This window comes from Lasiodiplodia theobromae (assembly GCF_012971845.1).
Source record: "Lasiodiplodia theobromae strain AM2As chromosome Unknown scaffold_4, whole genome shotgun sequence".
NCBI lineage: Eukaryota > Fungi > Ascomycota > Dothideomycetes > Botryosphaeriales > Botryosphaeriaceae > Lasiodiplodia > Lasiodiplodia theobromae.
This window is the reverse complement of record NW_023336530.1, coordinates 1,213,258-1,240,757: the sequence shown is the minus strand read 5'-3', so window position 1 is coordinate 1,240,757 and position 27,500 is coordinate 1,213,258. Positions and strand designations below refer to the sequence as shown.

At 56.2% G+C, this 27,500-nt stretch overlaps 8 protein-coding genes across 8 annotated transcripts; 5 read left to right on the top strand and 3 right to left on the bottom strand.

Annotated features, from left to right (window-relative positions):
- Positions 1-7,147: 7,147 nt before the first annotated feature.
- On the top strand, positions 7,148-8,622 carry LTHEOB_1802 (Folliculin; the record flags this gene model as incomplete). The annotated part of the gene is made up of 2 exons (XM_035510544.1): positions 7,148-7,159; positions 7,306-8,622. 2 exons carry the CDS (start codon positions 7,148-7,150, stop codon positions 8,620-8,622), a joined length of 1,329 nt encoding a protein of 442 aa, XP_035366312.1.
- Positions 8,623-11,789: 3,167 nt separating this feature from the next.
- On the bottom strand, positions 11,790-15,858 carry LTHEOB_1801 (Peptidase C19 ubiquitin carboxyl-terminal hydrolase 2; the record flags this gene model as incomplete). Its single annotated transcript, XM_035510543.1, has 9 exons — positions 11,790-12,879; positions 12,932-13,451; positions 13,504-14,038; positions 14,135-14,223; positions 14,274-14,668; positions 14,722-14,779; positions 14,831-15,408; positions 15,607-15,781; positions 15,840-15,858. The coding sequence occupies 9 exons, from the start codon at positions 15,856-15,858 to the stop codon at positions 11,790-11,792; spliced, it is 3,459 nt and encodes a 1,152-aa protein (XP_035366311.1).
- Positions 15,859-16,317: 459 nt separating this feature from the next.
- Positions 16,318-17,064, top strand: LTHEOB_1800 (NADH-ubiquinone oxidoreductase; the record flags this gene model as incomplete). The annotated part of the gene is made up of 4 exons (XM_035510542.1): positions 16,318-16,495; positions 16,552-16,671; positions 16,728-16,922; positions 16,976-17,064. 4 exons carry the CDS (start codon positions 16,318-16,320, stop codon positions 17,062-17,064), a joined length of 582 nt encoding a protein of 193 aa, XP_035366310.1.
- Positions 17,065-18,451: 1,387 nt separating this feature from the next.
- On the top strand, positions 18,452-19,959 carry LTHEOB_1799 (Tubulin-specific chaperone; the record flags this gene model as incomplete). The annotated part of the gene is made up of 4 exons (XM_035510539.1): positions 18,452-18,533; positions 18,590-18,750; positions 18,830-19,660; positions 19,753-19,959. The coding sequence occupies 4 exons, from the start codon at positions 18,452-18,454 to the stop codon at positions 19,957-19,959; spliced, it is 1,281 nt and encodes a 426-aa protein (XP_035366309.1).
- Positions 19,960-20,335: 376 nt separating this feature from the next.
- Positions 20,336-21,823, bottom strand: LTHEOB_1798 (RNA polymerase II-associated protein 1; the record flags this gene model as incomplete). The annotated part of the gene is made up of 1 exon (XM_035510538.1): positions 20,336-21,823. The coding sequence occupies one exon, from the start codon at positions 21,821-21,823 to the stop codon at positions 20,336-20,338; it is 1,488 nt and encodes a 495-aa protein (XP_035366308.1).
- An 810-nt stretch (positions 21,824-22,633) lies between these two features.
- LTHEOB_1797 (Histone promoter control 2) lies at positions 22,634-24,605 on the top strand (the record flags this gene model as incomplete). The annotated part of the gene is made up of 2 exons (XM_035510537.1): positions 22,634-24,309; positions 24,359-24,605. The coding sequence occupies 2 exons, from the start codon at positions 22,634-22,636 to the stop codon at positions 24,603-24,605; spliced, it is 1,923 nt and encodes a 640-aa protein (XP_035366307.1).
- A 720-nt stretch (positions 24,606-25,325) lies between these two features.
- Positions 25,326-25,726, bottom strand: LTHEOB_1796 (Cytochrome b pre-mRNA-processing protein; the record flags this gene model as incomplete). Its single annotated transcript, XM_035510536.1, has 2 exons — positions 25,326-25,652; positions 25,718-25,726. The coding sequence occupies 2 exons, from the start codon at positions 25,724-25,726 to the stop codon at positions 25,326-25,328; spliced, it is 336 nt and encodes a 111-aa protein (XP_035366306.1).
- A 406-nt stretch (positions 25,727-26,132) lies between these two features.
- Positions 26,133-27,359, top strand: LTHEOB_1795 (Metal homeostatis protein bsd2; the record flags this gene model as incomplete). Its single annotated transcript, XM_035510535.1, has 3 exons — positions 26,133-26,156; positions 26,245-26,721; positions 26,781-27,359. The coding sequence occupies 3 exons, from the start codon at positions 26,133-26,135 to the stop codon at positions 27,357-27,359; spliced, it is 1,080 nt and encodes a 359-aa protein (XP_035366305.1).
- Positions 27,360-27,500: the final 141 nt, after the last annotated feature.

Genomic DNA, 27,500 nt, shown 5'->3' with positions numbered 1-27,500 from the left:
AAAATCAGGTGTGAGTGGGGTGAGGGCAAGCGTTCAGGAGAGAGAGCAGGGAGCGGGAAGACAGGGTGAATCAAATGAATTTATTGGTGGCTGCATAATGGAGAGCTCTTATGATTGCAATGTTCGGGAATGGAGTGGGATGGGGAAGCCGGGGTGGGAAGTGTATTTCTGCCTTGCGGCGCGGGGAGGCGGACTGCGGCGCCGACGACATGCCATCAGGGCCACAACCGCAATCACACTTGGTAGACATGCAGTAAGGCAGCCACGAGAGTGCAGAGACGAGTAAGACTATATGCTGGTGGATCTATCAATCACTGTTCATGGCCGCGTTAAAATCGTGCATTCTCTCCCCTCATCCTTGTATGATTCTATTGTATCACTGGTGATTAACGATACTCTTGCATAGCATTAAGAGACGGTAAGCATATAGACAGGCGGACAATTACTTTTAGCGAACCCTATTTCTTCCTTTTCTCCCCCGTCCTCTTCCCTAGCAAATCGTCCAAGACCAGGAACCCATGATGTAGTAGGCATGACAGAAGATAGACACTTCTGCATCAACCCGACCGGACATGAGAAAAAATTCTCTGGCTTCATCGCTGGTTCCTTCTATTTCAACCAACCATAGACGAGACCGTCTGCTCGTTCAGTAGCGTATCTTTTCGAAGCCTGGTCATTTGGGCCAAATCTGACATCGCAGGTGCTGCACAGAATACACATTTGACCGAAGCCCCCCACTCTCCACCATGGAAACTCTCATATAAACTCAACCTCACATCACGCAAGACTGCAAGTTTGCACGCAACTGCTGAGGGAGAAGAAGTTTGTTAAGAGATAAGGCCTGTCAATGACCGCATCTTGAGGGGTGCAGCCAATATCCGACAGCATGAATGGGACGAAAAAGCTAACGACGCGCGGCAAAAACACGCAGAACTTCTCACGAGCGCCAGTTTCAAACTCTTCATGTGACCACCCAAACAGAAAGTGAAAATTTTGATTTCAATTGTTCCTCGACTTCTAGGTAGTGGTGGGCAAGGAAAGAGCTAACCATTAGAAGCAGCTGGGTTGATTGGCGGACAGCCGCAGTTGCAGCGGTGAGGCAAAACAGCAGCAAACCAACAACGATGCGGAAGGTCATTCAGAAGAGCGCCGCCGTAGGGCTCAGCCATTTACCACGGCGCTGCGCTGCTGGAACCGAAGGTCTCCTACAACCTCGCTAACGAGTCGTACGCCTTCCCCTCGCTAACACGGTACCAGCGTCGACTAAAAACGCCAACACACGTGCCCTACCATATGATAGGGCGCTTGCGTGCTCAGGTCGGGACCGAAGTACGCAGCAGTCGGCTATCCTCCCATCTCGCATGCTCCCCTGCATTCGGGGAAGAACGGGAGAAAAATAGATGGGGAGGGGGGAAAGGGGGAGGAAATGCAATTATCCCCCGCCGGTGTCATGTTGCGCAGCATGATACTACCTGCCATGTTGTGTGACACTCGACACTGGGCCCGTGTGGTGGCCGGAAGACAGGCCAGAAAAAAAAATAAAAAATGTCAAGGACGAATGACAGCTCGCATTGGGACCACGTTTCTCTGTTCATTCCTCAAAGGGAAAAAATAAAAAAGAAGGGTGGAGAGGGAGAGAAAAAAAAAATGGGCGGGGTGGGGGTGGGAGAGAGCAGCAAGAGAGGACTAGACGCTCTTCGTCGACGACGCAAGAAAGGCCGAGGAAAACTCAGGGTCTAACGTGACTCGCCGACGATCGTCTCGTTTTTCTTCGCTGCGCGAGTGGGGAAGCGCAATGCAAAATGCATGCAAGACGGTTTGCCTCCACTCGTCGGTGGAGTGGAGGGGAGAGGAGGGCGGCGGCGGCGGGGGCGCTTGTAGCGCTACACGCGCGTGGCGGAGACGTGAACCGGGGGCTCTGATTGGAAATTCGTCGGAGCTGCCACCGTCCCTTTTTTTCTTCTATTTCCGTCTACTTACTTGCGCTCACCGGTCAGTAGTAGTCGTCGTAAACTTCATTTAATTTTGGCGGGCGAGGTAGGTCGGAGCGGCGTCCGGACGAAGATGTTCCCGAACGGGCTATGGAGATGACTATGGTGGAATTTCTGTGGGGAATGTTGGGTCTGCAGAACACCGGAGACCACAGCTGGTGGCCTAGGGGTCCTCATGTGAGATGATTGCGCAAGTGGAGTGAGAAAGGAACAAGTATGTGGACCGACGATGATGAAAGAAAGGAGAGGTTGGTGTTGGAATTAGTGGTGGCGGAGGACACGACCAGCTCCGCGGATTACGTAGGTAGAGAGGTAGCTGGAGAGCATGTAGCTGATCAGCACGGGTGGCTTGCCTTGGTGGCAGGTTTTCACCAACAGATGGCGGACAGGAGAAAGCAAGCGCGGGCCGGCGGTGGGCGCTTTGCGTCATATCACGGTGGGGAGTTCAGCAGTAGTGCGTATCGATCAGGGTCCTGATGATCTCCGTGGTGGCCCATGTTTTGCTGCTTGATTGCTCGCTCCGCTTCGCTTCCGGTTAATTAGTCCCCTCGATTATTCACTGTCGGCGACCAGCGCAAGAGGGAAGGAGGCGCGAGGAGATCTGCGCGACGGTGTTGTGTCTCGGCCGGCTTGGGGGAGTCACCAGCCAAGTGACTGCGCAGCTTCGCGTGCCGTTTGTTGCACAACAGCAATATTCTCATGCACGCCGTAGGATCGCCCTGTGCAGCGGCACTGCGCATCCGCACCTCCTATCTGCCGCGGGGAACAGCAAGCGAGAGGCCGATAGATTAAAGCTTAACGGCTGTGCATCTGTCAGTGGCGCCGCCGTTGAAACTCTGTTGCTGAGTCGACGACTCGTTCTCAGGAGAACGAACACTTTCCCCGCGATCAGATCGTGGTTCCCGATCTCTTATCTCTCTCGTGTGAACTATGATAAGAATTAAAGTTGGCGAAACGATGCTCCAACCCGGCCGCTTTCGGCCACGCCGATAGAGAGCCAATCGATCCTTCGTTTTACTCCATCGCGCATTCCGTGGGGAAGCGCTACGTGCATAGCATAGCATTGCACAATCCTCTTGCCGTAACCGTCCACGCGGCCATGCTGTCGATGATGTAGTAGGCCCGAGACCTCTGTTTTCCAAGAATGTCCAAGGCTGCCAGACTGTCATCATCCGATGTTGGTTGCGGGGTACTATGACGTCTTTGTAGAAATAGCAATAATTACACGATCGTGACGGAGAATGCAATGGAGATTGCAATGCAGATTGAACATGCTGGTGATGGCAATGATTGTGTTTGTTTTCGTGGTGGTGCGGTTGACGTGCCTCCGTTAGCGGAGCTGGGCGGAGAAGGCGGAAAAAGCAAAATCACCACCTTCTTCCCCTTGCGACAGACCGCCTTGCGGAAGGGTTTCAAGAACACGATCAAAACATGCGCGAGGCACACTTCACACGGCGCCTAGCTGAAGCGCTAGCTAGTCAACTTCCCCAAACGGCCAAAGGCGACTTCGGCCTCACTCGTCGCTACGCTCTACGAATGGTCGCCACACTCGGCTATTTAGCGGGTTTTAGCCCACGTGCGAGCAGCCAGCCCCGACGCAAGCATCAACCCAGTATCCGGGTCCCTTCGCTTTGCTCTCGCAACGAGACAGAGTCAGCGCCGGGATAGACCCTGACCGCCCGTTGCCGCTGCCACTACCAAGCGAAGGAACGACGCGCAAAGTTCCGCGAATTGTACGGCACGACGACGACTGCAGTCCATCCATGCACGCAGCATGCGAGTGATGTCTCTCTTCCCGCCGTTTCCTGTGCCACCTCGACTCCAACCGTCGTGTGCATCATCTACACTCAAGTCTCGCATGCCACCCGGCGTCTGCAGTCGAAAAGTATCCCTCGCCCCGTCTGTCCGAGGACAAGGTCGCCTGGACTTGCAGCTCCGAACATGTGAATGTCAATAAAAAACACCAAAGACGGCAGGCAGCCACCACACCCATATATCCTTGTCATCCATCCCGTCCCCTGCCATCAGCCGCGCCATCACCAGCCAACCATCAACTTCATCCCTGGCCCCCTGCATCGTACCGCGCAGCGCTGCCGACAAGGATGAGAAAACAATTGCTTACTATCCTGCAAAGCACCGCGGAGATGTGAAGCGTATGAGGTACAGTCCACGTAGGCCAGTAGGGCGGGACGTGACTGGCGGCAGGCTGCCGCGAAACAACACCAAGGGAAAAAGTAAAGGAATGTGATCCTTGTCTAGCCTTCCTTCGTGGCCTTTATTCCCACGACGTCTTGCGTCACCGCCCGTCTTCGTTGAAGCTCGGATTTTTTTTTTACCTTTCGCTCAGGCCTGCACACCTGCGTCTGGGCGAATCAATACTGCTCTGAGGGGCGAAGCAAGAAGCACAGAGCAAGGCCAAGGGGAAACAAGCCCCATTGTCAGTTAGAACGTTGGCACTAAAGGGCAGTGTTGAGGGGAGGGAGAGAGGTGAATTGAGCATTCCTTGATCTCTGCATTCCCCGCCGCATTTTGCTCCGAGCGGTGTTGGTGCTTTGACGTTCCCTCTGGAAGTGTGTTTACGCATTGCTTAGGGAGCACCGTTGCTGCAGCAAGCACAGCCGCCGCGCCCGGCTTGCATTGCAGACGTCCGTCACACGCGCAGCGTGGGTCCCGGCGCGCGAGCGGTGCTGGCCGCATCGTGAGTCGAGAGGGCGTTTAATTGCGAGTTGCTAATGATGTGCAGGCGCATCGATTCGAATACGCTGCAAGATGCGGCTCTCTCCAGCCTCAGCATGACTGATGCGAGGAACAGAAGCGTGATTGGAGATGGATGATCGTATCGTCGATGATGTAAACCCCTGTCCCTTTTTCTCTGCGCCGTGACTCGTCGGTTTGCTCGAGCATCACCAGATTCCGCCTCAATACAGCACACCGCAGATTCGCAGGCGGGCGCGGAGACACCGTTCGGGAAACGCATGCCTGCGGCGCCGAAGAAGCCCAAAGAAATGCCGCGGCCAAGGTGGCGAGCATCGTCAGGCAACATGGCTGCTGCACGGCAAGCTTAGAGGGGCCAGGGATGCGCGAGACATTGCAACAGATCAATATATGCGGTGCGGCGGTCGCCGTGGCAGATCGAGTCGTCTCGACTGAGGATCATCAGCTTTGGGCAAGCCGACGCGCTGCATCTTTCCTTGCAACAAGTCGGCTGTTTTGCAGCTGAGCCGCTGCCGTTGACGCTTTCCGGGGAAGATAGGCACGACGAGTGCGCCACGCGGTCACAAAGGCGCGAGGCTGATGAGAACGCGTACGCTGTTACTCGTCGTAGCACACGGACGCCTCGGGAGCGAGCCAGTGCCGGGTGCAGGCGGGCGGATGCTGGAGGTCGGCAGGCAGGCGGATGCTGAGGGTCGGCAGACGCGCGCGGAGCTCGTAATAGCGCCGTGCTGTTTACTGAACCGTTTTGCTAGGCGAGCGTAGCAGCTGGCTGTTGATGATACAGCGGGGCTGAGACAGAGGCCCGTTCGAGACGATTCCGCAGCACTTCCGTTTCGGGCAAGCTGCACTGGGGCGCTATTCCCGTCGTTGCAAAGGGACTTGTGAAGGCGGCACCGAAGGCGTGCCGTGTTGCCGCCCTGGATCAGCATGGGAAAGTGCTGCTGGAGAGAAACCCGACCCATCCACCGGCCGAGCCAGGCCGACCGACCGCCGCGGCCCGCATGTGGGCTCACGACACGCCAATGCTGCCTAGCACACGAGCAACTGCCATTCATCTCAGTCAGGGTCAGGGCGCGTGCACGGCGACGGATGCGGCGACGGCCGTTCGTCGCTGAGGCACACACGGCAGCGCGAGCAGGCATGTTGCCGGCGGTACAAGCAGCGAGGGCTGGCGCAACGACGATCCTCCAGGATCCGGGCTTCTGGGTTTTCGCTGACTGCTGGTATGTGCTTCCTGGTGTGCGGGAGGCGCGCTCCCAATCGCTGGCGGCGCGGAAATTTGCCAGAAGCAAGAGACACATGGCGGCGCGGTGGAGCGCAGGACCGGCCAGGGCGACTCGCATTAGCCGAGAACTGTTGCAGGGCTAACTCAAACGCGCTTCTCCACGCCCAACGCCGGCTGCAGCATCGTGAGGCTCGCCAAACGCCAGAGCGCCGCTGCTCCTGTCGGGCTCCAGCCTCGCCTGGTGCCTGGCTAGGGACGGCCGGGCGGCTGGCCGTCGGGCAGAAGGCTCGCCGGCGCCGTGCTGATGAGCGTTATGGTGTTGCTGCGAGCCCTCGAGTCGCATGCGGCCGGGCTAGAGGTAGCTATTACGCGAAAGCAAGCCGCCGCGAGTGGACTCGCTGATGGGGCTCGGCCGCTGCCGTTCTGGACCCTGGCAGGCGCGACTGGATGCAGCAGCTGATCTCGTGAGGGTGTTTTTGCCAGGAGCTCCACCTCGCTGCAGGGCAGAGTTGCGCAGCGACTGTTGTGGTAGCGTGCTGCACTCCGGCGGCGCGCGGATCATCGAGCCCAGCCCGCCCGATGCGGCACCCCTCCAGGCTCGCCGCGCGCAGAGCTGACATCACCCTCGGCGCGCGGCGAATCATGGCGGCGCACCGGATCGGAGCATCTGGCATTCGGCGCAGCTGGCGCTCGGGGCAGCGCTATGCGGTGGATCGTTGGAAGCGGGAGGCGTCGTTTAGCGGAGGTGTAAACCATGCCGTTACATTCGCACCATACCCTGGTCGCCAATGGCCGTCGCGACGATTGCTCTGACCGCTTCACGCCCCAGAAGATAATAAGCCGACCGGGGTAGGGCGCATCCGTCGTTTAAAGAAAGACTGCTGCCACACCACCCGCCAGCCCCAGAAACCCACGGTCCCTGCGACACCCGTCCGCCTCCCTGACCTCATTCCCGACGGCGTGGGCTGCCTCAGACACTGCCCTCTCCACCCACACCACCTCCTCCTCTTCCTCCACTCGCAACCTCGCGGCGATCCGCAGCTTACCGCCTGTCTCGCTCCCTCGGCGCCACGCTCCTCTCCCGAGATCCTACGGCAAGCTTCGGAGTCACCGCTTGCCAACCTCCCGCCGCCCGCCCGCCGACTCTCCACCGACATACGAAGCTCCGCGCAAGATGGTGGTCGCATGAGCTCTGCGCGCCCACACGCGTTGCAAGATGGATTTCATTGTACGCTCCTCACCCCGATCCCGTCTAAGACATGCTGCACGCGACGCCTGCGAGATCGCGCTAGCACCCTCGCCCGCCCACCGAGCGCGTGCCTGGCTTCCCTTGTTCAAAACGCCCCTTTGCTCTGGCTAACCGCACCGCGACAGATCTCTCTTGCTCACTTCTGTGAGGTCCACGGTCCCACCTCCGTGCTTTGCACCCAGATCACCCAGGGCAGTTGCGCCACCTGCCACCCCTGCGACACTCCGCCCGCCGACGACCAGTCCAAGGCCTCTTATTTCAACGACTCGCCCGCCATTCCTCCGCTCTCCTCGCCCTTTGAAACCCCTCCCACTAGCCCAAAGTCGCCCAAGAACTCGCACAACCCCTACTTTCCGAGCCTCTCGGCCAAAAACAACTCCAGCTCGACCTTGGGCAGCAACCTCGGCGACGGCGATAGCGACAGCTGCGAGAATTGCTCATTCCTCGTCCCCAAGAATGTCACCGAGCAGCTGCCGGACGGCGCTCCCGGCAGCCCGAGCAAGGACGGCCGCGGCCAGAACGGCAGCCCTGTCTTGCGCACGACTCAGTCGGTGATGGCACGAGGCACCCGCTCCTCTGACGACCGCGATACGAACTCAGAATCATCCGACGAGCAGTCGCACGCCTCGACGTCATTCTCCCGCTCGCCGCCCAGCGTCACATCGTCTTCTCCCGCCTCGCCTCTTTTCGGATCACGCAACGCACATACACATACGTTATCCTATCTCACCACCCGCCAGCCCATTTCTCCGTCGGCGTATTCTCGCCTCCGCCGCATCTGTATCCGCACGCTCTCGTGTGAGCAGCTGCCGCGCGGTGCCCCATCTGGCCCGCTGTACTTCGGTGATCCCGTCCTGGGATACACTGTCGCCTACGTTTTCCGGATCCCGGATCCCCGTGCTCGCGGCCGAACACGCACGTACGCGCTTATTGCCTTGGGAGGGCGCGACAGTTGGCGCGTGGGTAAGGCCATGGTGAAGATCACCGAGATGTTTGAACAGATCGCGAACCAGATCATTGCCATGGCAAAACAGGTTCTTGAGCAGGAGTCCACATATGCCTCCTCCACCGCTCACATGCGGCCCACTACGGCCGCTGGCCCGGGCACCATCACTCCGCCGCTCAGCTGCTCTAGTGGCAGCAGCGTTCCGCGCCGCGCCAGTGTCCAGGTCTCTGGCGGAAAGCCGAACACCATTATTCCTACGCCCGCAGCTAGCACTGTTGGGTCTCCCGCATCCCCAACGACGCGCAACATCACTCCCGTATCCTCCTTCCTAGCGGCAAAGAAGGTTGACCCAGACGGATATCCGCGCGTTAGCCGGGACATCATGCGCGCTAAGGGCTTAGCTGAGATTGTTGGCAAGGAGAACTTCTTCGTGGAGCTGCATGCTAAATTCTGCATGCTTCTGGCCGGACTTGTGAAAGAGTTTGGGACCGGCTGACAGACCGGTTGGCCTGCAGCTCCGCCACTTTCTCGTTACGTTATGCCGCGGCTTCGACCGACGAGGGACCGTGCAGTCTAGTCTGCATTGACTAGGAGACGGTTCTTCCCGCCATTGACTTGGCTCCAAAATCCACTGTGGCTGAAATGATGCTTCAGTAATCAAGAAGTAGTAATCGGTCCCCACCTGCACGCGGTTCAGGTCCCGGTCCGGGGTTACTCGCACGAGCTTCGATGCTCCTTTCGGAAGTTGCTACGGCGCCCCTTCTGCAACAGCTTTCATCCCGCTCTTCTTCATCATCTTGTCTTATTCGCTTCGCTTTTTTTCATCCTTCATTTTGAGCGTCTTCTCGGCTTGTTTTTGCTGCGTTCTAGCGACCTGTTTTAACTGTTTCGGAAAGTCTTTGTAATGGCGTTTTCTGCGCGTTGTCTAATTGCTTCTTGTTTTATTCCTGCTCTTTAACGGCCTCGGTTCTTCCGCATCGTCGATATGCGGAACTTTTTTCAACTTTGTTCTTTGCATTGCTCGCAATCTTCTGGCTTCGCAACCGACAATGTTTTATGATACCCCCAACCTTGGCCCCGAAGTTATTTTTTGCTTTCTTGTTGCTGTTGCATACAGCGGAGAGGGGGGAGAGGAGAACGCGCGGGTGGGGGGCAAACGGCGCCTATTATGGTCGCTTTAGAATACGTGAGATTGAAAGAAGAAGATTCCGTCGTAGTAAAATGGATGTGGGTGGCTGTGCGCGCGTCGTCGCTTAGATCTCTCTCTGGTGTGCATCATCTCGGTTTTCCAACACGTTTGAAGATTCTCTTGTTTCACTCTCGGGTTTTGATCGTCTGGCTATACGAGATGGGGGGAAATGGGCCCGTACACGAGGTCGGAGAGAAAGGTATAGAATGTAACAGTGGTAGGAGCAGAATCTGTGGGAGAAAGACAAATTAGTACAAGAAGACGAATGTAACAAGGTGTGAGACGTCAATGCGTCTCCTTCGGCAACAAATCTTTTATCCTCGTGTGAATTTTGTGGTTGATGATGTACCGCGGACTTCCTGGTTCCTACAGGGCCTGTTCCAGTCTCTTCCGTTACCTTGGTATCCTTAACAGGTCGCGATACGATTTGACGGTGGTGGTGGTAGTCATGGTCGTCGTGATACGCTCCCTTGTCTTCCCTCGTTCACCTATTTTCTTTCCTCTTCTCTTCCGAGAGGGTCTCTCAATCAATCTTTCGCCCTCCCCTCAACCGCCAATAATGTCAGTGGCGTGTGTGCCCAGCCACTGTATTGTCGAGTCTCCCTCCCCCCTCCATCAAGTCCCGCCCAGCAGTATTATCAATCCCATCCATGCGAGTCGGAAACGCAAGGCAAACCGAGGAAGGAAGAGCGGGAGGGTCGTTTAGGCCTTCGTTTGTGCATGAATGACGTGAGCGTGGCGCTGAGTGTCCTTTTTAATAATCGGTAGGCCCAACGGTTACCTTGATGGTCGTCGTCGTCGTCCTTTGTCCGGCAAACGGGGTTCGGTTCGGCTCCGCACTTTATGCTTACTCACCTGCGGCGTTGAGCTGATGGGGGGTTGGTGGAATGCGAGGCGCGAGAAAATGGAGAGGGGAGACGGGGGTTGCATTGGATTTTTATCAGGCGAATGAAATAAAAGGCAAGAAGGCTTGTAGGTGGGGAGGGGCGAGCTGTTGCCTGGAGTGCGGCGTGGTGCGGCGCGTATTCGAGGCTGGTGTTTGCCTGAGGCAGGGGCGACACTTAAGGTATGTAGGTACGTACTCGGCTGAGGCTGAAGCTGGAGGGTCAGTGGAAGTGTTAGTATGCGATTGCGTTTGCGATTTGTATGCGCTTGGCTATTCGAGCTCGTGATTGCGTCCTTTGATGGCGTAGATGTGGATGGGATCGCTGGGCGTCATGTGGGCTGCTTCACTTTCGCACGGAGCCGCGGCGCTGCGTTTTCCTTGAAATAAGCTGCCAGGAGCTGGGAAGGCCGGATGCAAAGAAAGTTTCTTCTCGTTTGCGCTTGCATGTGTTATATGCAGGAGCGTTCAGCTTGAGACTCATAAGCTGTGGCCGAAATCGGACGCGAGCCATCATGGTAGCCTAGACTCTTTTGATTGACCCGTCCTTGCCGGATTCCACATGCCGCAGGCCGACCTGAGCACCTTGCATCCTCTTTCGACTCATCGTCCTCTTCGATCTCCTAATGAGCAATGCTAGTGGGGCCGCACGTCCGCACATATAGTTGTTGCCTCAGGCCCCGGAAAGTAAGGGAAGCGGAATGCTGGTAAACCTTGACAATTTCTTTCCATTCTGAGAACTCAAGATGAAAATCGTCATCAGTGTGGTTTTTGTCGTCCCATGGTTTGTTCAATGAATTAACCAGACTTAGCGCCAGTTATTACCAATTTTCATTTGGCATTAATCCTAACTGTTAGTGAAATTCTGAACAGTGTCTATTCTTGAATGATACATATTAGTACGTGATTGAGCTTTCAAATAGACTCATATACATCCTAAACACTCGCACATGCCATGGCCACGCTATGCATGGGATTAAATAAACAGAGCAAGAAAAGAACCGTCAAGAATACACATTTGAAAGGCAATACAGAGACAAAAAAGAACCCATATCTACCGTTCTGAATGATTCTGTACCAACATGTTGATTCAATGCTTCTGAAACCCTGGCTCAGTGCATTGTCTTTCCAACCATTGCTCATAGCCGGCGTACCCTTCTATCAAGAAAGACAAACCTGTGCTTCAACCAAACGAAAAAACAGAAGCATTAGAGCAATTGCAGTCATGTTCTAAATAACTGATTTACAATGGGAACGGAGGGAAGGCGAACACACCCTTGGGCGTGCGCTTACGTTTGCCGAGCCGCCCGTTGCGCCTACTTCCGTAGACTACGACTTCCAAGCCATCGTCGATATCGTCCAGTAGGGCCTCGTCCGCAGCAACCGCCGAGTTGCTCCGACGCCTCCGTAAGAACTGGGTGAAATCAACAAAACTAACATGTGCAAAAGCTTCATTAGCTAGCCTGATGGAATGGAAAACTCAAAAGCAGGAATAAAATAAAGCCAAGAAGGAAAGTTCAGAACAGAGATCAAGGAGCGCGGTGGGGACAGGTCAAGTAGAGCCGCAGTTCACTGCGTAAATGCTCATAATTCACCATTGACCCCCACTAGGCTTCGTGTCCAGCTGCGAAGTGTCATACCCATCCTGGCTGTACTCGGGTAACTTCTGTGAATCATCCGTTGGGTCGATTCCTTCCGTGAGCTTTGCTTCTGTCCAGTCATCATTGCTGAAGCTCGTCATCTCAATATCCTGTTGCTGCTGCGGAGACTGCTCAGGAATTTCGATAGGTCTGCGATGAAGTGCCTCCACGAGATCTCCATCCCAATACTTGAGGTCGGCTTTGACGTAGACGACACAGGTCGTGATGATCTTGGAATACGTGTCGCCTTGGCCGAAGATGTTCTTCTCGACATCTGTGACTTCGGTGATGGTTTCGTCATTGTAGTTGCGCCATATTCCGTTCTTGAAGTCTTTGATCGATACGAGGTAGTGACCGCCTCCGGTACCACCACGGTGGATGAACAAGGAATGCAGTTTGTACGGCACCGAATTCATGTCTGCGAAAAGCGAAGATATCTCCGCCTCAAGAGTTGCAATGCTTTCATCCAAGTTGCTGATCTCTTTTCGCGTCTCTTCGGCCTTTGCTGCCATATCGTCTCCGAAGACGCCATTTGTTTGCTGTTCGTTAGTCGGGTCCTGCTCATCAGCTTCAACTGCACTGATGAAATCTGATGCAGCTCGAACCGCCTCTGATAACGACACCTCGACCTTGGTTGCAACAAGCTCAGCCTTGCGCTCACGGAGAGACTTCAACTTGGCCTTCTTTTCCCACGACTGTTTCCTTCTTTGCAAGGTGGCTTCGTCACGAAGATATCGGTCGATGTATATGGTCTCCTCCAGTTGCAGATGGTTCTCAGAACGGATCGTCTGCTTTTTCACCTTGTCGAACCCCAATCTCTTTACATCAACTTTCAAGATGGGAGGTGCTCGAAGAATCGTGGTCCACTTTTCGGCATCGTCTGAATCTTCTATCGCTCCCTTATCGAGCGTGTCGTCGATGGCCTCGTAAATGTTCTTGGGCTTGTCGACCACTGTGACGTACTGAGTATTGAAGAGGGCCTTCTGTTCTGTTGTCTTTCCTTTCCTCTTGAGCGAGGCGGCTTCTTCGCCGTAGAATAGTCTAGGTAGGTACGTTAGCTAAGGTGCCACTTATGAATCGGCCAGGGTCGTACTCTTTGACAAAGTCGAGCTGTTCACCATCCTCCCTGAATTGGTCCGGACGAATGGCATAGCTCAGTTGAAGCAGAATGTTGATGAGGATTTCAGAAGCGTCTTGCTGCATTGTGTAAGGAATGCTAGTCGGTTTATTCCGAGGAGGAACCGGTGGTGGATGCTCGGGTTGTGGCGGCTTCTCCGTCGTGTCTTCGACTGGAATATCCTTCTCCACCTTGGTTGCCTCGGCATCCGGTAGAGTCTCAGAATCTCTGTCTCCAACAAGCGTGGCATCACTGTCTCCAGCTTCAGTTTGAGAGCTTGCCAAGGCATCGCCGTTTACGGCACTGTCCGCCATCTCGACGTCGTTCTTGTCATCGCTCTCAGTCTTCGGCCCTGTCGTGTCGGTCCCGGACGGACTCGGTTCTTCAGTAGGAGCTGCATACTCCAGAGCTCGCTGGACTAGTTCTACTTTGGGTCGAATGGTTGCTGTAGGGGCCGTAATCAATTGCTCGAACAGTTCCTTTAACTCCTTGACAACTGTTTAGATTAGTCAAACAATGTCTCATAGAAGGTTAGGATCATAGCTTACATTGCTGAGACCGCTTGACTTCGTCTGCAGTGACCATTCTGCTTCCAACCCGTTTCTTACGGATGTTCTCCTCGTTGACTTCCATAAGGTGCTCATCTATATTAAGGACGTACTCTCTCAACGGCTTAATCGTGAAGAGAAATTGTAGGATGGCATTCAAGTAGCAGGTGTTGCCAAGGTTCTCGATACCAACCGGCCATTGATCCAGCGGGTACCTCGGCGGCGGAGGGGGTGCCGGTCCTTTGCCGCTTTCAGCCCTGATGATAGCCGCGTAGCGATCATACTCATCACTCTTTGACGGATCGCGTTCCTTAAGGTCGCTCAGCGTCAGCTCGAGCATTTCAGGATCAACGGCGCCTTGATGGTTGCTGAGCCCGAAAGCACTGAAAGCCTTAGTCTTCTCCAGTTCCGGGTCGTTTCCCATTTTGATCTCGCCTGTCTGTAGCCAAACCCTGAGACCCTCGCTGTCACGGTGGTCCGCGATAATCTTGATAGCTTCGGCAATCTTCGGCTCGCTGGACGGCTCCTCAGATTTCTATTTCCTAGTTAGCAACGGATCGCCTCGCCTAAAATGCTTCCGGGTCTTTTGGTTTGCATATAGGAATATCCCGGCGTATTTTGTTCCACGCACCTTTAATCCTGCCACGGCGATGATTTGATCATCACCGTGGCCGGCTTCTGCTCCCAACCATGACAAAGCTTGTTCGTATGTTTGGATGACTGCCCGCCGGTTAGTCGTCGTTGAAACCATAAGTTGAGCTAATACATACTGTCGCCAGCGGCATCCATAATTGTTTGGCTTTGCCTGTACGCGCCGATTTTCCAAAGGTGTCCGCGCAAATCTTGCACTTCTGCGAGCCCAACATTGGGGACGCGCACACGAAACTGATTGATGATATACTCATCGGTATATGTGGCAAACCGTTCGGGCTCGAGATTGAAGCGGCGAAGGGACTGCATCGCCTCTTTTCGACTAACGATGTCCTTGGATGCCTCTATGGCCTTCTTCATGTTGAGCTCGTCGCTTCGTCGCCCCTCCGCAAGGTCCGCGAGACACTCGTAGTAATAGGCAATGTTCTGCGGATCAGATGCGACTTGTCGATCGTATGCGAACGCCAATAGGCTGTCGGAAAAGGCCCCAAGAGCGCCCAGACCGGCGTAGTAACTGGAACGGTCAGTGGTAACACGTGAAGGATACCACAGAATAGCAGGGCTTACGGGTGGTCTTCAACGCCTTGTGTCTGTGTGCTTGCAGTGTAGCCAGGCCTCTTGGGATCTAGTACAAAGTCAGCTTCTAGGAGGGGAAGTGACAGAGGGTGAAACTGACAATTGTAGGCACCAAAAACCCTCTCCAAGGTTTCACGTGCAGACAGTGGTTGGTAGCTGTACCTCTTCAACTCTTGCTTCGCGGAATGTGGCATGCGATCAATCAGGCACATGAGTTCCTGCATCGAGTCGTCTAGACGATCTCTTAGGCAATCACCCTGCAGGCGATCCCAATCCTGGGGAGGGGAAGGAAGGAACCACGCGACCTCTTCCTCAGCCTGTGCAGATCGCTTGGAAAATCCCAGCCGCAAGAATAGCGCGTCACAGTCCTCCCCATATGTCACCAAGAACTTCCTGTTCCGCAAAGGTATGCGCGACGACTTGCCAGCTAGCGCGTCCCGAATGTACGCATGCAGAATGTAAAGACCGTCGATGGGCTTGGCGGCTTGGAGTTCGGTTCGTTCGGGATCTATTTTCTTGGCAGACTTGAGACGCTCTTCCAACACTCTCTTGTCTGACAAAAGAGCCATGTCCTCTTGCGAGAGGCGTGGCGGGGCAACCTCTACCGTAATCACCGCTCCGCACAGCGGGGCCGAGCATTGGAAGCGATAGCTCTCCTTAATGTAGTCATCCTCCAAGCTGTCACGGCGCCCATCAGAAGGAACATGTATGAAGTGGTGTAGCTTGTATTCCTCGTATGGGCATGGCGTTTCGCAAATACTCTGGCGAAAATCGAGTAGAACCGAGATGTGGTGTCGACACATCCGACAGTATGAGGCAACTTTGCATATTGTCTGTCCATCCGGGCGGCGATCCCAACTCTCAGGCAAGACGCACTGATCCGGCTTCAACGTAAGGTTGTGGCGACAGCTGCCGCCGGGCACGGCGGCCATAGGCGGTTTGGATTCATCGAAGTGCGGCGGGGGGTCTGTGAGGATGTTGCGCCCACAACGTATGCGCTGCCGAGGATCATAATTGTACAGGTCTTCGAGCAAGCGTGGAGCGGTCTTGCCTGCAGCTTTGGTCAGTCGTAAATGACAGTCGTTAACGGCGGTGCGGCGGGTAGAAACCTGGCTTAGAAGGCAACATGTGGACAGTGGGTTCTCGACGAGTGTGTAGAAAGCAGAAAGCGGAGGAGGAAGCCGAGGTAACGGATATGTGCTGGAGAAGTGCGAAAACGTAGGGCGCTGCTGTGTGCCACCGCTATGGGAGATGCGACAAACAACGCGGCGGGATGATGAGGCGGATAATGTGTGAGCGGCGAGCGGATGGCGAACGCGTAAGCGGGTGACGGCAAACGAAGGACGCGCGCTATAGCGGCTTTGCTGGGCACGCCACGTCAAGTCGGCTGGGTGAGGCACAAGGAACAGGCGTGTGAGCTTGTCTTGTCCTGGTTCTGGGTGTGATGTCAAAGCTCCTGTCACGTAGTGTTGGCGGCGGGCAGAATCAGGCGGTGAGCGGTAGCCGCAGCTTCGATAGCGGAGAGCCAATCCAATCTGGCTGACACCACAACCTCGACCATCGCATCGCTCTCGACCGCCGCCCAAAATGGCCCACGACGACCACCCGTACCACCCCAAGGACACGATCGGCCGGACCATCAAGACCACGATGGTCACGGCCGGTGCCGGCACCTTCGTGTCCGGCATCCAGAATACCCTGCAGAAGCAGAACTACGGCCCCATGGGCATCTTCACCCGCTCCGGCACCACCATTGCCTTCTTCAGTACGCCGGCGCATCCGTAAATGCAATTGATTTGGCAAAATGCTGATCCGCCGTAGCGGCTATGGGTGGCGCCTACGAGTTCTCCCGCTCCGCCGCGGCGAACCTGCGCCAGAAGGACGACACCTGGAACGAGGCCATTGGCGGCTTCTTCGGTGGTGCTATGGTCGGCTTGAGGTGTATGGCATGCGGCTTTCTGATGGAGTAGACGCATTGGCTGATTTTGGAACACCAGTTCGGACTATGCCCGCCGTCCTCGGCTATGGCGTCGGCCTTGCCGCTATTCTCAGTACCTTTGACTTCTGCGGCCACGCTTTGACCGGATACAACAAAGATCCCAACTCGGACGAGTTTGAAAGGAAACGTTTCCTGAGGACGAACTACAGGACGCCGGCGGAGGAGACCGTTGCCAGGATCGGCGAGGGCCGCGGTATGCGCTATGGTTGAAGATATGGCGCGAGATGAATTGCTGATATTTTACAGGTATCTACCCTCCTGGCTACGAGGAGAGGAGACGACAGAGGCTCCAGGAGAAGTACGGCTACGAGATCACGGCGCCGCCCTCCCACTAAATGATAAAGTAGCCTCAAGTTTGCGCAAAACGAGCAGATCCGAGGATGTGGCGGATGTGAAGCATGGAGAGCTGATGGAATGGCGGGCAATGGCAGCACCATGGCGCCTTTCAGCTGCTCAAAAACTAGAGCAAGATACCGCCAGCTACAGCTGGCCTACATGTACAAATCGATTTCCTTACGTCAGAACCGCGTTGGATTCTGGACGTGACCGCAAGTCGCTTTCTTGCACGAGCATCTCGACTTACACAGATCTTCACTGGTTTACAACGACATCCCGGATCCATGACGTCGAAGGCCCATGTTCACTCTTTTCAAAATATTATGTATGCACGTCGATGTAGATGGTCGTAAACACTTCGGGTCTTGTGCAGAACGTATGGCAGCATGCTCAGGAGGCGTGCTCTGTCAATCCGAAAGCCCCGACAGATATTATTGAGCTAGGGCAATCGATGGGCTCCATGTGGCCATCAAGGGGTTGTGGAGTTTCTGCATTTCTGAGTCTGGTTAGGTCAGTGAGGCGGTCATGTCCAGCCGAAAGCTATGACAAAGGCCGCATGCGACCACTTTCTAACACGATCACGCTACATATTGCCTCAGCGGACGTGCAGCATGTGAGGCTGTCTCCCTGTATCGACGTGGATAAAGAATGTTTTAGAGAATTAGCCGCAGGACTAGCGCTGAGCAAAGGTGAATACGGCTCCTTCTCTATTTGAATACGACACGGGCGTGGAATGGGTTTCAAAGATGTTAAAGGGATTGGCAGGAGGATATCAGATCACCGACGTCGGTTTATGCTTTTTATAGCGTCATAGCTCTGCGGGTGCATTGAGCAAGAGTATCGCCTTGCCGCACTTGCATGGTGTCCCTGTGCCCCCGGAATATCGACTGACTCGCGTCCGCCCGCGCACATGACATGGACGACGGAGAAAAGAGAAGTCATCCACCAGACGCCAGAGGCGTTGGCGAAGGCTGCGGGCTCGGCAGTTAATGCTCCGCCTCGTTGCGCTGGAACGCGGGCAACCAGTTGGGTGCGGCATAGCTCGTCCGCAAAAGGAATGTCATGGGCGTCATCCCTGACGCTCCCCCGCCGCCACCATCTTGACGTGCAGGAGGGCGTGAGGAGACGTCCTGCGGACTGGCATCGGGATCGACCGCCTGACGCCCAGAATTTTGTTGACTCCACGGCGGGGCACTCTCTAGGGCCTGGTCCCCGCAACGAGCCTAATAAACGGTCTTCTACCTAGCTTCCGGCACAGTGCTGGCCATGCATGCCGCTGCTTAAAGTGAACCACAAACCGTCATCCGCCAATCCTACTGATCTCACTTGAACCACAGAACCTTCGTGCAGCAAGCGCTTCAATTGCGCGATTTACACGCCTCACCAATGGCTACTCTTCCGCCACAGCAAAACGCGGACAGCGGCTTGAAGGAGCGCTTCTTCCGCTACTTCCAGCATGAGGTGACAGGTGAGCACGCGAACACCCCCGCATCCCTGCCACACACGCTAACAACCGCCCGCCAGAGCTCCAGGAGGAGATCAACCGGCTCGCGGACAAGGCAATCACGGGCGGCGAGCGGGCAGATGGCGTGGAGCACTGCCTGGCTGGCATAGCAAGGCTGTCGCGCGAAGTCAAGGACGCCTCGAGCTACATCCCGGCGTACGACCAGCGAACATATTCTGAGGTTTGCGCGCGCGGACCCCCCACCCACCGCAGCTAGCTCACGGAGCTCTAACGTTCTTCTCTTTCCTTGCTTGCCACAGGCCATCAAAGCCCTCAACGACAAGCTGAACCAGGCCCGCGCCGCTTTCGCCCCCCGTAGCAAGTTTTCCTTCAAGTCCTCCCGCCAGTCCGGCGCCATCTCCGCCGTCTCGCACCACAAGAACCCGTCTGCCATCTCGCTCGAGGACGCGGCCGAGCTCGCCTCGCAGCAACGTCTCAAACTCCCAGGAGCGCGCCAGCTTAACGACGCCACCGCCAGCTCTGGAGACACGTCGACCGCGGAATCCAGCGCCTTCGCCTCCCCCGCCGCACCCGGCACGCCAGCGAACGAGGGCGCAGGAGATGGCATCGGCAACGACGGCACGAGCCTTAGCAGTCAGAACGGCGTGGGGCTAGACGGCCACGGCGGCACGGCGCAGGATGGCTTCGTGAACCGACACCTCAGCAGCTCGCAGCAGCAAGGGTCGCCGGTGCGCAAGCCGTCGTTCAGCGGCACGAGCAGCGTCACCATCGCGGGCCATTCCGGCCTGCACATCATCCTGCCGCCCACCGCCTCGCACGCGACGTCGGCCGGCACCATCGCGAACGTGCGCCGCTGCATCGTCGACATGAGCCAGCCCACGGCCGAGGCCAATGGCGGCGCCCCCTTTGCCGGCCTGACGGTCAAGAACGTGCGCGACTCGCTGCTTGTCTGCGGCCGCGTTGCCGGCGCCATTCATATCACCGCTGTCGAAGGTAGCGTGTTGGTGATCAACGCGCGCCAGTTCCGCATGCATGATTGCAAGAACGTTGACGTGTACCTGCAATGCGGGAGTAGGCCAATTATCGAGGATTGCGTGGGCATCAGGTTCGCGCCGTTGCCCGATACCTACGTGAGTTCTGCTTGCTAAACTTGACAAATCTGTTTTTCTATCACTTTTAGATTGAAGATCATTGCTTTAATGAATGCTGACTTCTCTACTAGACCCACGAAGACTCCTCCGCGCAACCGAACTTATGGGACCAGGTCGATGATTTCAAGTGGCTTAAGGCCGAGCACAGCCCCAATTGGAGCGTTCTCCCTGTTGAGTCGCGCATCTCGGAGCACGTGTGGAAGAACTTGGTACCCGGCAGTCCAGACATGGGATTGGAGGAGATATTCAAGGCTGTCAAGATACAGCCAAAGCATTAATTGGTGTTAGAAAGAAACAAGAGACGGTGACAGAGGAGTGATTTCACCAAATTCTTTCCAGGCGTTGGATGGTTGGTGATGACTCTGGGTTCTCCAGGATAGCGATGATATGATAGCATCTATCTCATTAGTACACCAGAGCAAACGAAGGTAAGGTCTCGGTCTTGTGAGCACAAGTTATTTGAAAATGGAAAAACGGCCATAAATGCGGGCAGAATCGACCAGGTAGTTCTTTTTTTTTCTTGCCTGCATTACACATCATTTGAGCGGCCATCTTGTTGAAATACTGCATTTATTTTGATTCCATAGCTTGTACGCACTCATTACAATAATGTGTGGAATATCTCGGTAATTTCTTCGTTCCACGAATTTCTTTTTACACGGCCCTCTTCTTCCTACCGCCACCCTTTCTCCAGTACCATAGCGCCTCTTCTGCGAAAGTCTTGGCAGTCAAATGCCCGCTCTGCTTGTTCACCTCCTCCGACAGCGTATCTACGACGCGATGCTCCTCAACACAGTCCCACAAGCCCCTCGCCAGCATTGACATGTCCTTCTCGTTCTGCCGTTCTAGCTCATCTTCATGCCCCTCCTTCAAAACCTCCGGACCGTCCACCTCGATCGTACCCTCAATTCCAAACTCGCCACGACCGAGCCGGAACAGTATCCGTCCAAGTGTCTGAAAAGCCATGCATCGTTGGGCTGGCACCTTGCTGCGTGCAAGAAGCGCGAGCTCTGGGATCGTGTAGCCTGCCGATTCAGGTGCCTCGCCGTGATGGTGAAGGCCGAGGGTGACGGGCATGTCCCGTGCGACTTTGGGCGGTATTATGGCGCCGTTGAAACCAAAACGGATGTCTTTCGCGTCCAGGCTGCGGAGCGACGGGTGGTATGGCGATTGCTTGTCTGCTGCAGACCCGGGTGTAGGCAGGGGCGCCGCCCATGCGAGCGATTCCGGATCTGCTGCGAGATCAGGGAAGTACTTGTCGTGGAGGTCCTGGAGGAAGTTGGGGTCATTGGGATCGAGCTCGGGCGGTTGCAGAGGGCGGGGAAAGTGAATTGATGGAGCTGCTGGGAGTGAGTTTTCGGGCGCTGCCTCAAGTTTCGAAACATCGACTGCTGCATCGTCTGCTGCGCTGTCTGCCCCGTCGTTCCCTGTATCATCTGCCTTTGCAGAGCCTGCTGATGGCATATCCGTCTCGGGCTCCTCGAATGTTACTTTCTTCTCTGATTTGGGTAATTTTGGTTCAGTAGATGTGCTCGGAGGTGTTTCTGTCTGCGGTAGATCAGTCGTGGAGGAAAATGAGCGCTCATTGCTGCCCTCATCTATGTTTGCTCTCGCCAGTAATCTCTGAATGAATGCAGGATTGAGACTGGCGAAAAGCTCTTGCCTCTCAGCCTCGATCTCTTCGGGCGTCATCGCCGCCAGCCTCATCCTATTATCCTCGTCGATCTGACGACGCTCTATCTCCTCAGCACTAGCACCCTCCCTAGGCACTGTAGCGACCGGAGGTGAGACATCCTCTCTGGTCGGTACAGGCGGTGCGACGGCGGGGCCGGCGGGTTCTCTGTCCTGGCCCTTTTGCCCGGAAGGGTCCTTCGCGGCGTTGCGCTGCTGCTTGAAGGCAGATACGCGCGTGCGTTTCTTGTGCGCAGGGAAGCCGGTGGATGTACTTTTAAACGAGGGCGCTGCGGGTGGCTTCACTTCCGAAGTGTCGCGTTCTTTGACATCGGCAACGAAGCTGAGACCAGGAAAAGCCGGCAGTGCGTCATCGTGCGCTTGCGCGGCGTCCACGCGGTCGCCGATGATGCCGCGCTCAGGGTCGTCGAAGTTGACGTAGAAACGCTCGCCCTTGCCCAGTGCACTCATGGCGGGGAGAAGCGTGGAGCGTGCGGAGAGATGGCGTGGCGGGTTGTTTTTGGCGGGTGCGGTCGGTGAGAGAAGGTTGACGCACTTACCGTAGTTGTACCCTGGTTTGATCGCCCGCCAAGCCCTACGGCTAAAGCTCCGCAACTGTGGCTTGACTGTGGCGCCTTCCGAGAACGAGAAAGATGCAGTTGCCGAAAAGCAATGAACCAGCAGCACGCGCACCTCATGGGGCCTGTGATGCCAGTTGGCCGCGGGAAGCGCAGAGATGATGCTGCTCGGACGGAAGCACCGGCTGCTTCGGACAGGCTTCACCACGACGCCGCAGCAAGACGGAGCACGATGCTGGGATGCGGAAAAGCCATATGTAGCGGGTCTTTGGGGTCTCTAATCGATGAGAGGGCCCTCGCTCTGGCTTTCGCAGGCCCTTGGTCCCCGCGGCTTGTTTAACTAAGTCGTCTCTGAGGTGTCGCACGCTGCGAACGCCGCCCGCAATGAAATGGCCTCTATCGCCCGCTGCCTTCCTCTCCTCTTAACACCCGCCCCGTCCTCCTTCGTCTCTCGACGTCTTCCATCAGCTACCGCTGCTACGGATCTGCGTCCATCAACCATCCCCTGAAACCGAGTTGCGGCGCCCCCGCTGCAGCTGAATATCCGATTTAGGTCGCCCGCCGGTGCCTGGACAGCTGCGTCCCGTCCGATCGTTACGTGCAGTGTCGTCGTCGCCGTCGCGGTGGAGGTTTGCGACCGCTGTCCCTCGCTATTAGGTGTTCGTGCCGGAGACCAGTCCGCGGTTGTCTCTCACTGCACATAATGAGCTCGTCGTCCCCAGACGATCTCTCGACGCCCCCTGGGTCGCCCGACATCGATCCGTCCGGCGCAAGCGCCGCCAACTCCAACGGTCACGGCTCCACGATCCACGTTCTTGGTGGTGCAGCACCACCGCCCGCACCCACGTCCGCCGCTAAATTTAACAACACCACAACCACCTCTGCACCAGCCACCGCTGCGCCCAAGAAGCCGCGCAAAAAGCGCGAGCCTGCCGCCGCCGCCAATGCAAACGCAAATGGCGAGGAAAAGCCCAAGCGCGCTCCGCGCACCCGCGCACCCAAGGATCCCAATGCACCGCCGCCGCAGCGGAAGAAGCGCAAGACTGCAGCGGAGACGGCTGCTGCCGCAGCGGCAACGGCTCCCGCGCCGCCTCCCGCTCATGCGCCTGAAGACAAACCCGCGCCGCCGCCGCCGCCGCAGCAGCAGCAGCACCAGCCCTCAGTCTCGCGGCAGCCTAAGATCACTGACCTTGTGGGCACAATTCCCGCCGCACCATCTCCGCACATAGCACCCAGCAACCCCGAACCCATTCCCAACCCTGCTGTAGCTCATGTCGTTGCTGCAACTGCGCCCAACCCACGCCCGGCTTCGAGCGGTCAGCTGTATGACCCAATTCGCTCGTCCACTGTTCCTGTGACCCAGAACCACCATTCGAGCAGCCTCCCGCCTGTCTCCCCGCCTGCACGCGTTGTCAACCGTGCCAGTGCGTCGCCTTCTATCAACAGTCTCATCGACCCGCCTTCCATAACAAACCAAACCCACCTCACGCAACAAAATCGCTTCCAACCGCCCATGTCCGTCACTTCTGCACCTGCGTCGCCCGCACCTATCCAATCCAAGCCAAATCCATTTGGTCCTCCAAGTGAGACAACGCAAATGTCTAAGCCTCCTCCAATGAACGCAACACCTATGGAGGGCGTCGAACACCACCAGCAACTGCCACCGTCGACGCATCAGCAGCAACAGCCGACGCAATCGCCCTATCCTCCCGCTCAACTGCAACAGCCGCCCCAGTCCCAGCCACAAATGCAGCCGAACCTGCAACCTGTGCCGGCGCCGAAGAAGGCGGAATCTGCTGGGTCGTCTGGTGCGCCAACTCCGCCTGCACCACAGAAGTCCAAGCCCAAAGAAGCCGCACCGCCTCCTCCACTCCCAGGCGGCAGTGGTCTGCTTTCTAGCGTGCCTTTCGTTGGCGCCGCCTCCGGAAAAGGGTCATCTACCGAAGGCACCAATATTTGGCTTACTTTTCCACTCAAGGGCCAGACCAACGTCACTATCAACTTTGCACGTGAGGTCGAGAAGAAGTATGGCTTCGCTGCCCTTCACCCGCGTGTTGCTGCTGCACGGGAGAGGAGACGTCAAATGGCGGCCGCAGCCGCTGCTCTGGAAAGGGGTTCAGGTGCCGCGTCTGCTGACGATATGTCCGTCGACCTCTCGGAGCCTGAGAGTAACGTGGAGATGGGTGGCATGGAAGATGACCTCACGCAAGAGGGAAAGAAGAGGCAACGGAAGAAGAAGGTTGAGGACTACGACAAGGATGACGACTTCATTGACGACACCGAGCTCGCATGGGAGCAGTCTGCCCTCATGGCCAAGGACGGTTTCTTCGTATACAGTGGCCCTCTCCTCACGGAAGGAGAGAAGCCCACTGTTGAGAGGTATGTACTAGAATATTCTCGAAAGCTCGCATTCACTAACCCTGTTTAGGTCGGATGGCAGTGTTGCACGTGGCCGTGGCAGGGGCCGTGGCAGAGGTGGGGCCACTCGGGGAGACACTGCTGCTTCTAAGACCCGTGGAGGAGGTCGTGGCTCTCGTGGGGGCCTGACTACGCGCAAGCCTCGTGTCACCAAAGCTGATCGCGCCATGATGGAGGCGGAGAAGCTGGAGCGTGAGAAGATGGCAGCGAATCTAGCTGCGAAACCCGTGGCACCATATCCTGGAACTGTTTCCTAATTCACTGTACTCTAGTGCATTGACGATCCAGGTATCACCAGCGGGTACCGGACACATTGCTTTCAGACACGATTACCGGGCTGCGACTACACGGGAATTCTGGGATGTTTCATCATGTCCATTGTGTCTTTTTTTATTCAGAGAAGAGGCATTTTTTTCTTGCTGGGTGCCATGGCCTGGAGTTGCTGGAAGGGGTGGAGGTAATGGGGCGTTTGTTGATACTGGCTTTGGGGGCTTTCGGCATTCGGCTGAGTGGCTGTTTTTCTGTTCTTGTTGCTACATCCTTCTTCAAGCATTTCGGGTTTCCCCCTGGGGTTCGGTGGGACCAAAGACATTCAACTTGAATGAGGCGCTGGAGTAACGTGTACCATAGATTAATCCAGGTATGCGATAGAAAGTTCATGAATAATTGGCTGAGCTGGTAGTTTACCATGTGGCAATATTTGTGTTTGTGCTGTTCTTTCGAACGCGGAAAAAAAAAGCAAGGCTGCCTTGAATCTGCAATAGTTGTTGGGCAAAACGAGGCCAGCCAATGATTTGTTTATTTTTTTTCTCTTGCAAACATGTCCTGACGCACTATGAGACTTGTTGAGACATTTCCAAACCATACAACCCAGCTCCAGTCCCTGTCATTATGCGTGGCCTCCAACCAGTCTTTCCTATTGGCACAGTGTAATATACAATATCGTGACGCATGAAATCCCCAATGTGTCTACCTCTTTATTTCAACCTCAGTAGTCCCTTCCACTTGTTGGTGAGGCGTTCGAACCACCCGCGCTCCGGAGCCCGGGAAAGCTCGACCATAAGGTCGTCGTAGTACGAAGGGTTGCTGCGCGGCTTCAACAGTGAGGGCGAGGTTGGGTACTTGTTCGCATAGCGGTTGTCCAGCAGTGAGTAAAGCGCATTGACGTTTCTCAGCTCTTGGGCTTCGGGTGCGGCGGAGGCTGCGGCGGCACGCGCTTTCAGGGCATCTTGAAACTGTACAGTGGGTCGCAGCACGTCTTTGGGCCAGGCGCCGGCGATGCGCGCGTAGTGTTTCGCGATTGTCTATCGGGAAAAGACGCTAAGTCAGAGGGAGCGTTGGGGAAGGCAAGGAAAAGAAGTGCGCGCACCGATGCCATGCTGAAGACCCTGGGCGATTGACAGACGTTGACAGGAGGGGTGGGGTGCGCAAAATGGTGGAATGTGCGGGCGACGGCGATCAAATATCGCGAGAATGGATGGCAGATGGATGACCGCATTACTCCATCCGCTTTGGGCCTAAGGCTGTGGCGGTGCCGCCGAGCGCAGCACCAGTCAGTCAAGCGCCCGGCCCGAGACGTGACAACCACATCGTCGTCTCATCGACCAGCCTTACTCCGCCGTACCTGGACCACCCCCCAGCTTGTCGTTGCCGCCGCCACAAAGTCCCCTTTTCCTACTCCGCCGGAGGTTTTCTGCTTCGACCTGTGCCCTTTCCATCGCTCCCTAGCCGCTCTTTGCATATCAGCTCCTTAACGCGACCGTCGGCCGCCAGCAGCCGCAGCCATGCCTTCGCAGCGCTACGAGCGGGTAAGATCTCCACCCACGCCACGGAGGCACCCCCCTCAATGCGACGTACCTATCGCAACCTCTGCTAACACCAAGTCCTCACTCTCAGGTGTCCGCGCATGACGAAGACGACCATGTATCGTCGTCCAACAGCAACGCTGCCGCCCCAGGTCCGCAATACCCGATACCGTCGTCGCCACCCCCATCGTTCAGATCGCGCGCTTCGTCCCCGTCGCAGCAGCGCCTGCTGAGCGAACACGATCCGCTCTCATCCGACGCCGACCGTGAGCTTGAAGACACTTTCGCCAGCCCTTCCGACGATGAGTCCGACGACGAGCACGGCGATGGCATGGATGACCGCCAGCGGTTAATGCGCGGCCAGCCTGAGTCAAGCAGAAGTGATGATGGTCATGAGGGATCCAGCGAGGAAGAGAGCAGGCCACGTCCCATCGTGCGAAGAGTCACGCAGCTGCCGGCTTTCGTGCCAGGCGGCCGCGTAATCGGGGGTGGGTCGGGCAACGATGGTGTATTTGCGAACCTTAGTGCGAAGCCTAGCAGGGAAGACGAGGCAGAGGAAAAGCCTCCGGTATGTTTTGTGTCCATGCTGCTGTCGCACGATGGATGTTTGCTGACGATGCTTTCCAGTCTTACGAACAAGCGGCAGCAGACGCTACTCCGCCCTACTGGGAAACGACAATTCTCGCACCTGGCCTCCACTCGGACGAAGTCTTCGTGGATGGCCTTCCCGTCGGCTCCATATTTTCCTTTGTTTGGAACGCTATCATTTCCATGGCCTTTCAGCTGGTCGGTTTCTTACTCACTTATCTCCTTCACACGACGCATGCCGCCAAGAACGGTGCGCGCGCTGGTCTTGGTATCACTCTCGTTCAGTACGGTTTCACGATGAAGGGCGCCAGCAATGAGATGGCCGGAGGCACGCCAGATGCCGGGACTGGATTCGGGAACGCACCAAAGGACCCCAACAACGTCGATTTTGATCCTAATGACGTGACTGGCGACGGCTCTGGGAGTGGAAGCGGGCAGATCACAACCAGCGAATGGTTGTCGTACATTCTTATGATTGTTGGCTGGTTTATTCTCATCCGGGCGGTCTCGGATTTCCTGCGCGCAAGACGGCATGAGCAGCTTGTGCTGCAGAGCTCCAACCGTGGTCTCGCTGTGCCAATCGTGGCTGAGGGCGAGAGCCCGTCCCACTCTGTCTAAACAGAAAAAAAGAAAGGCAGAACGGGCCGCAGACGGCACGAGTGACTTTTCCAGGAGTTTTAAAGGTATAGGGAGTAATGCGGTATTTGGAGAACGCTGGCGTGAATCTCAGGAGGACAGGGACACATGGGAACAGCATCC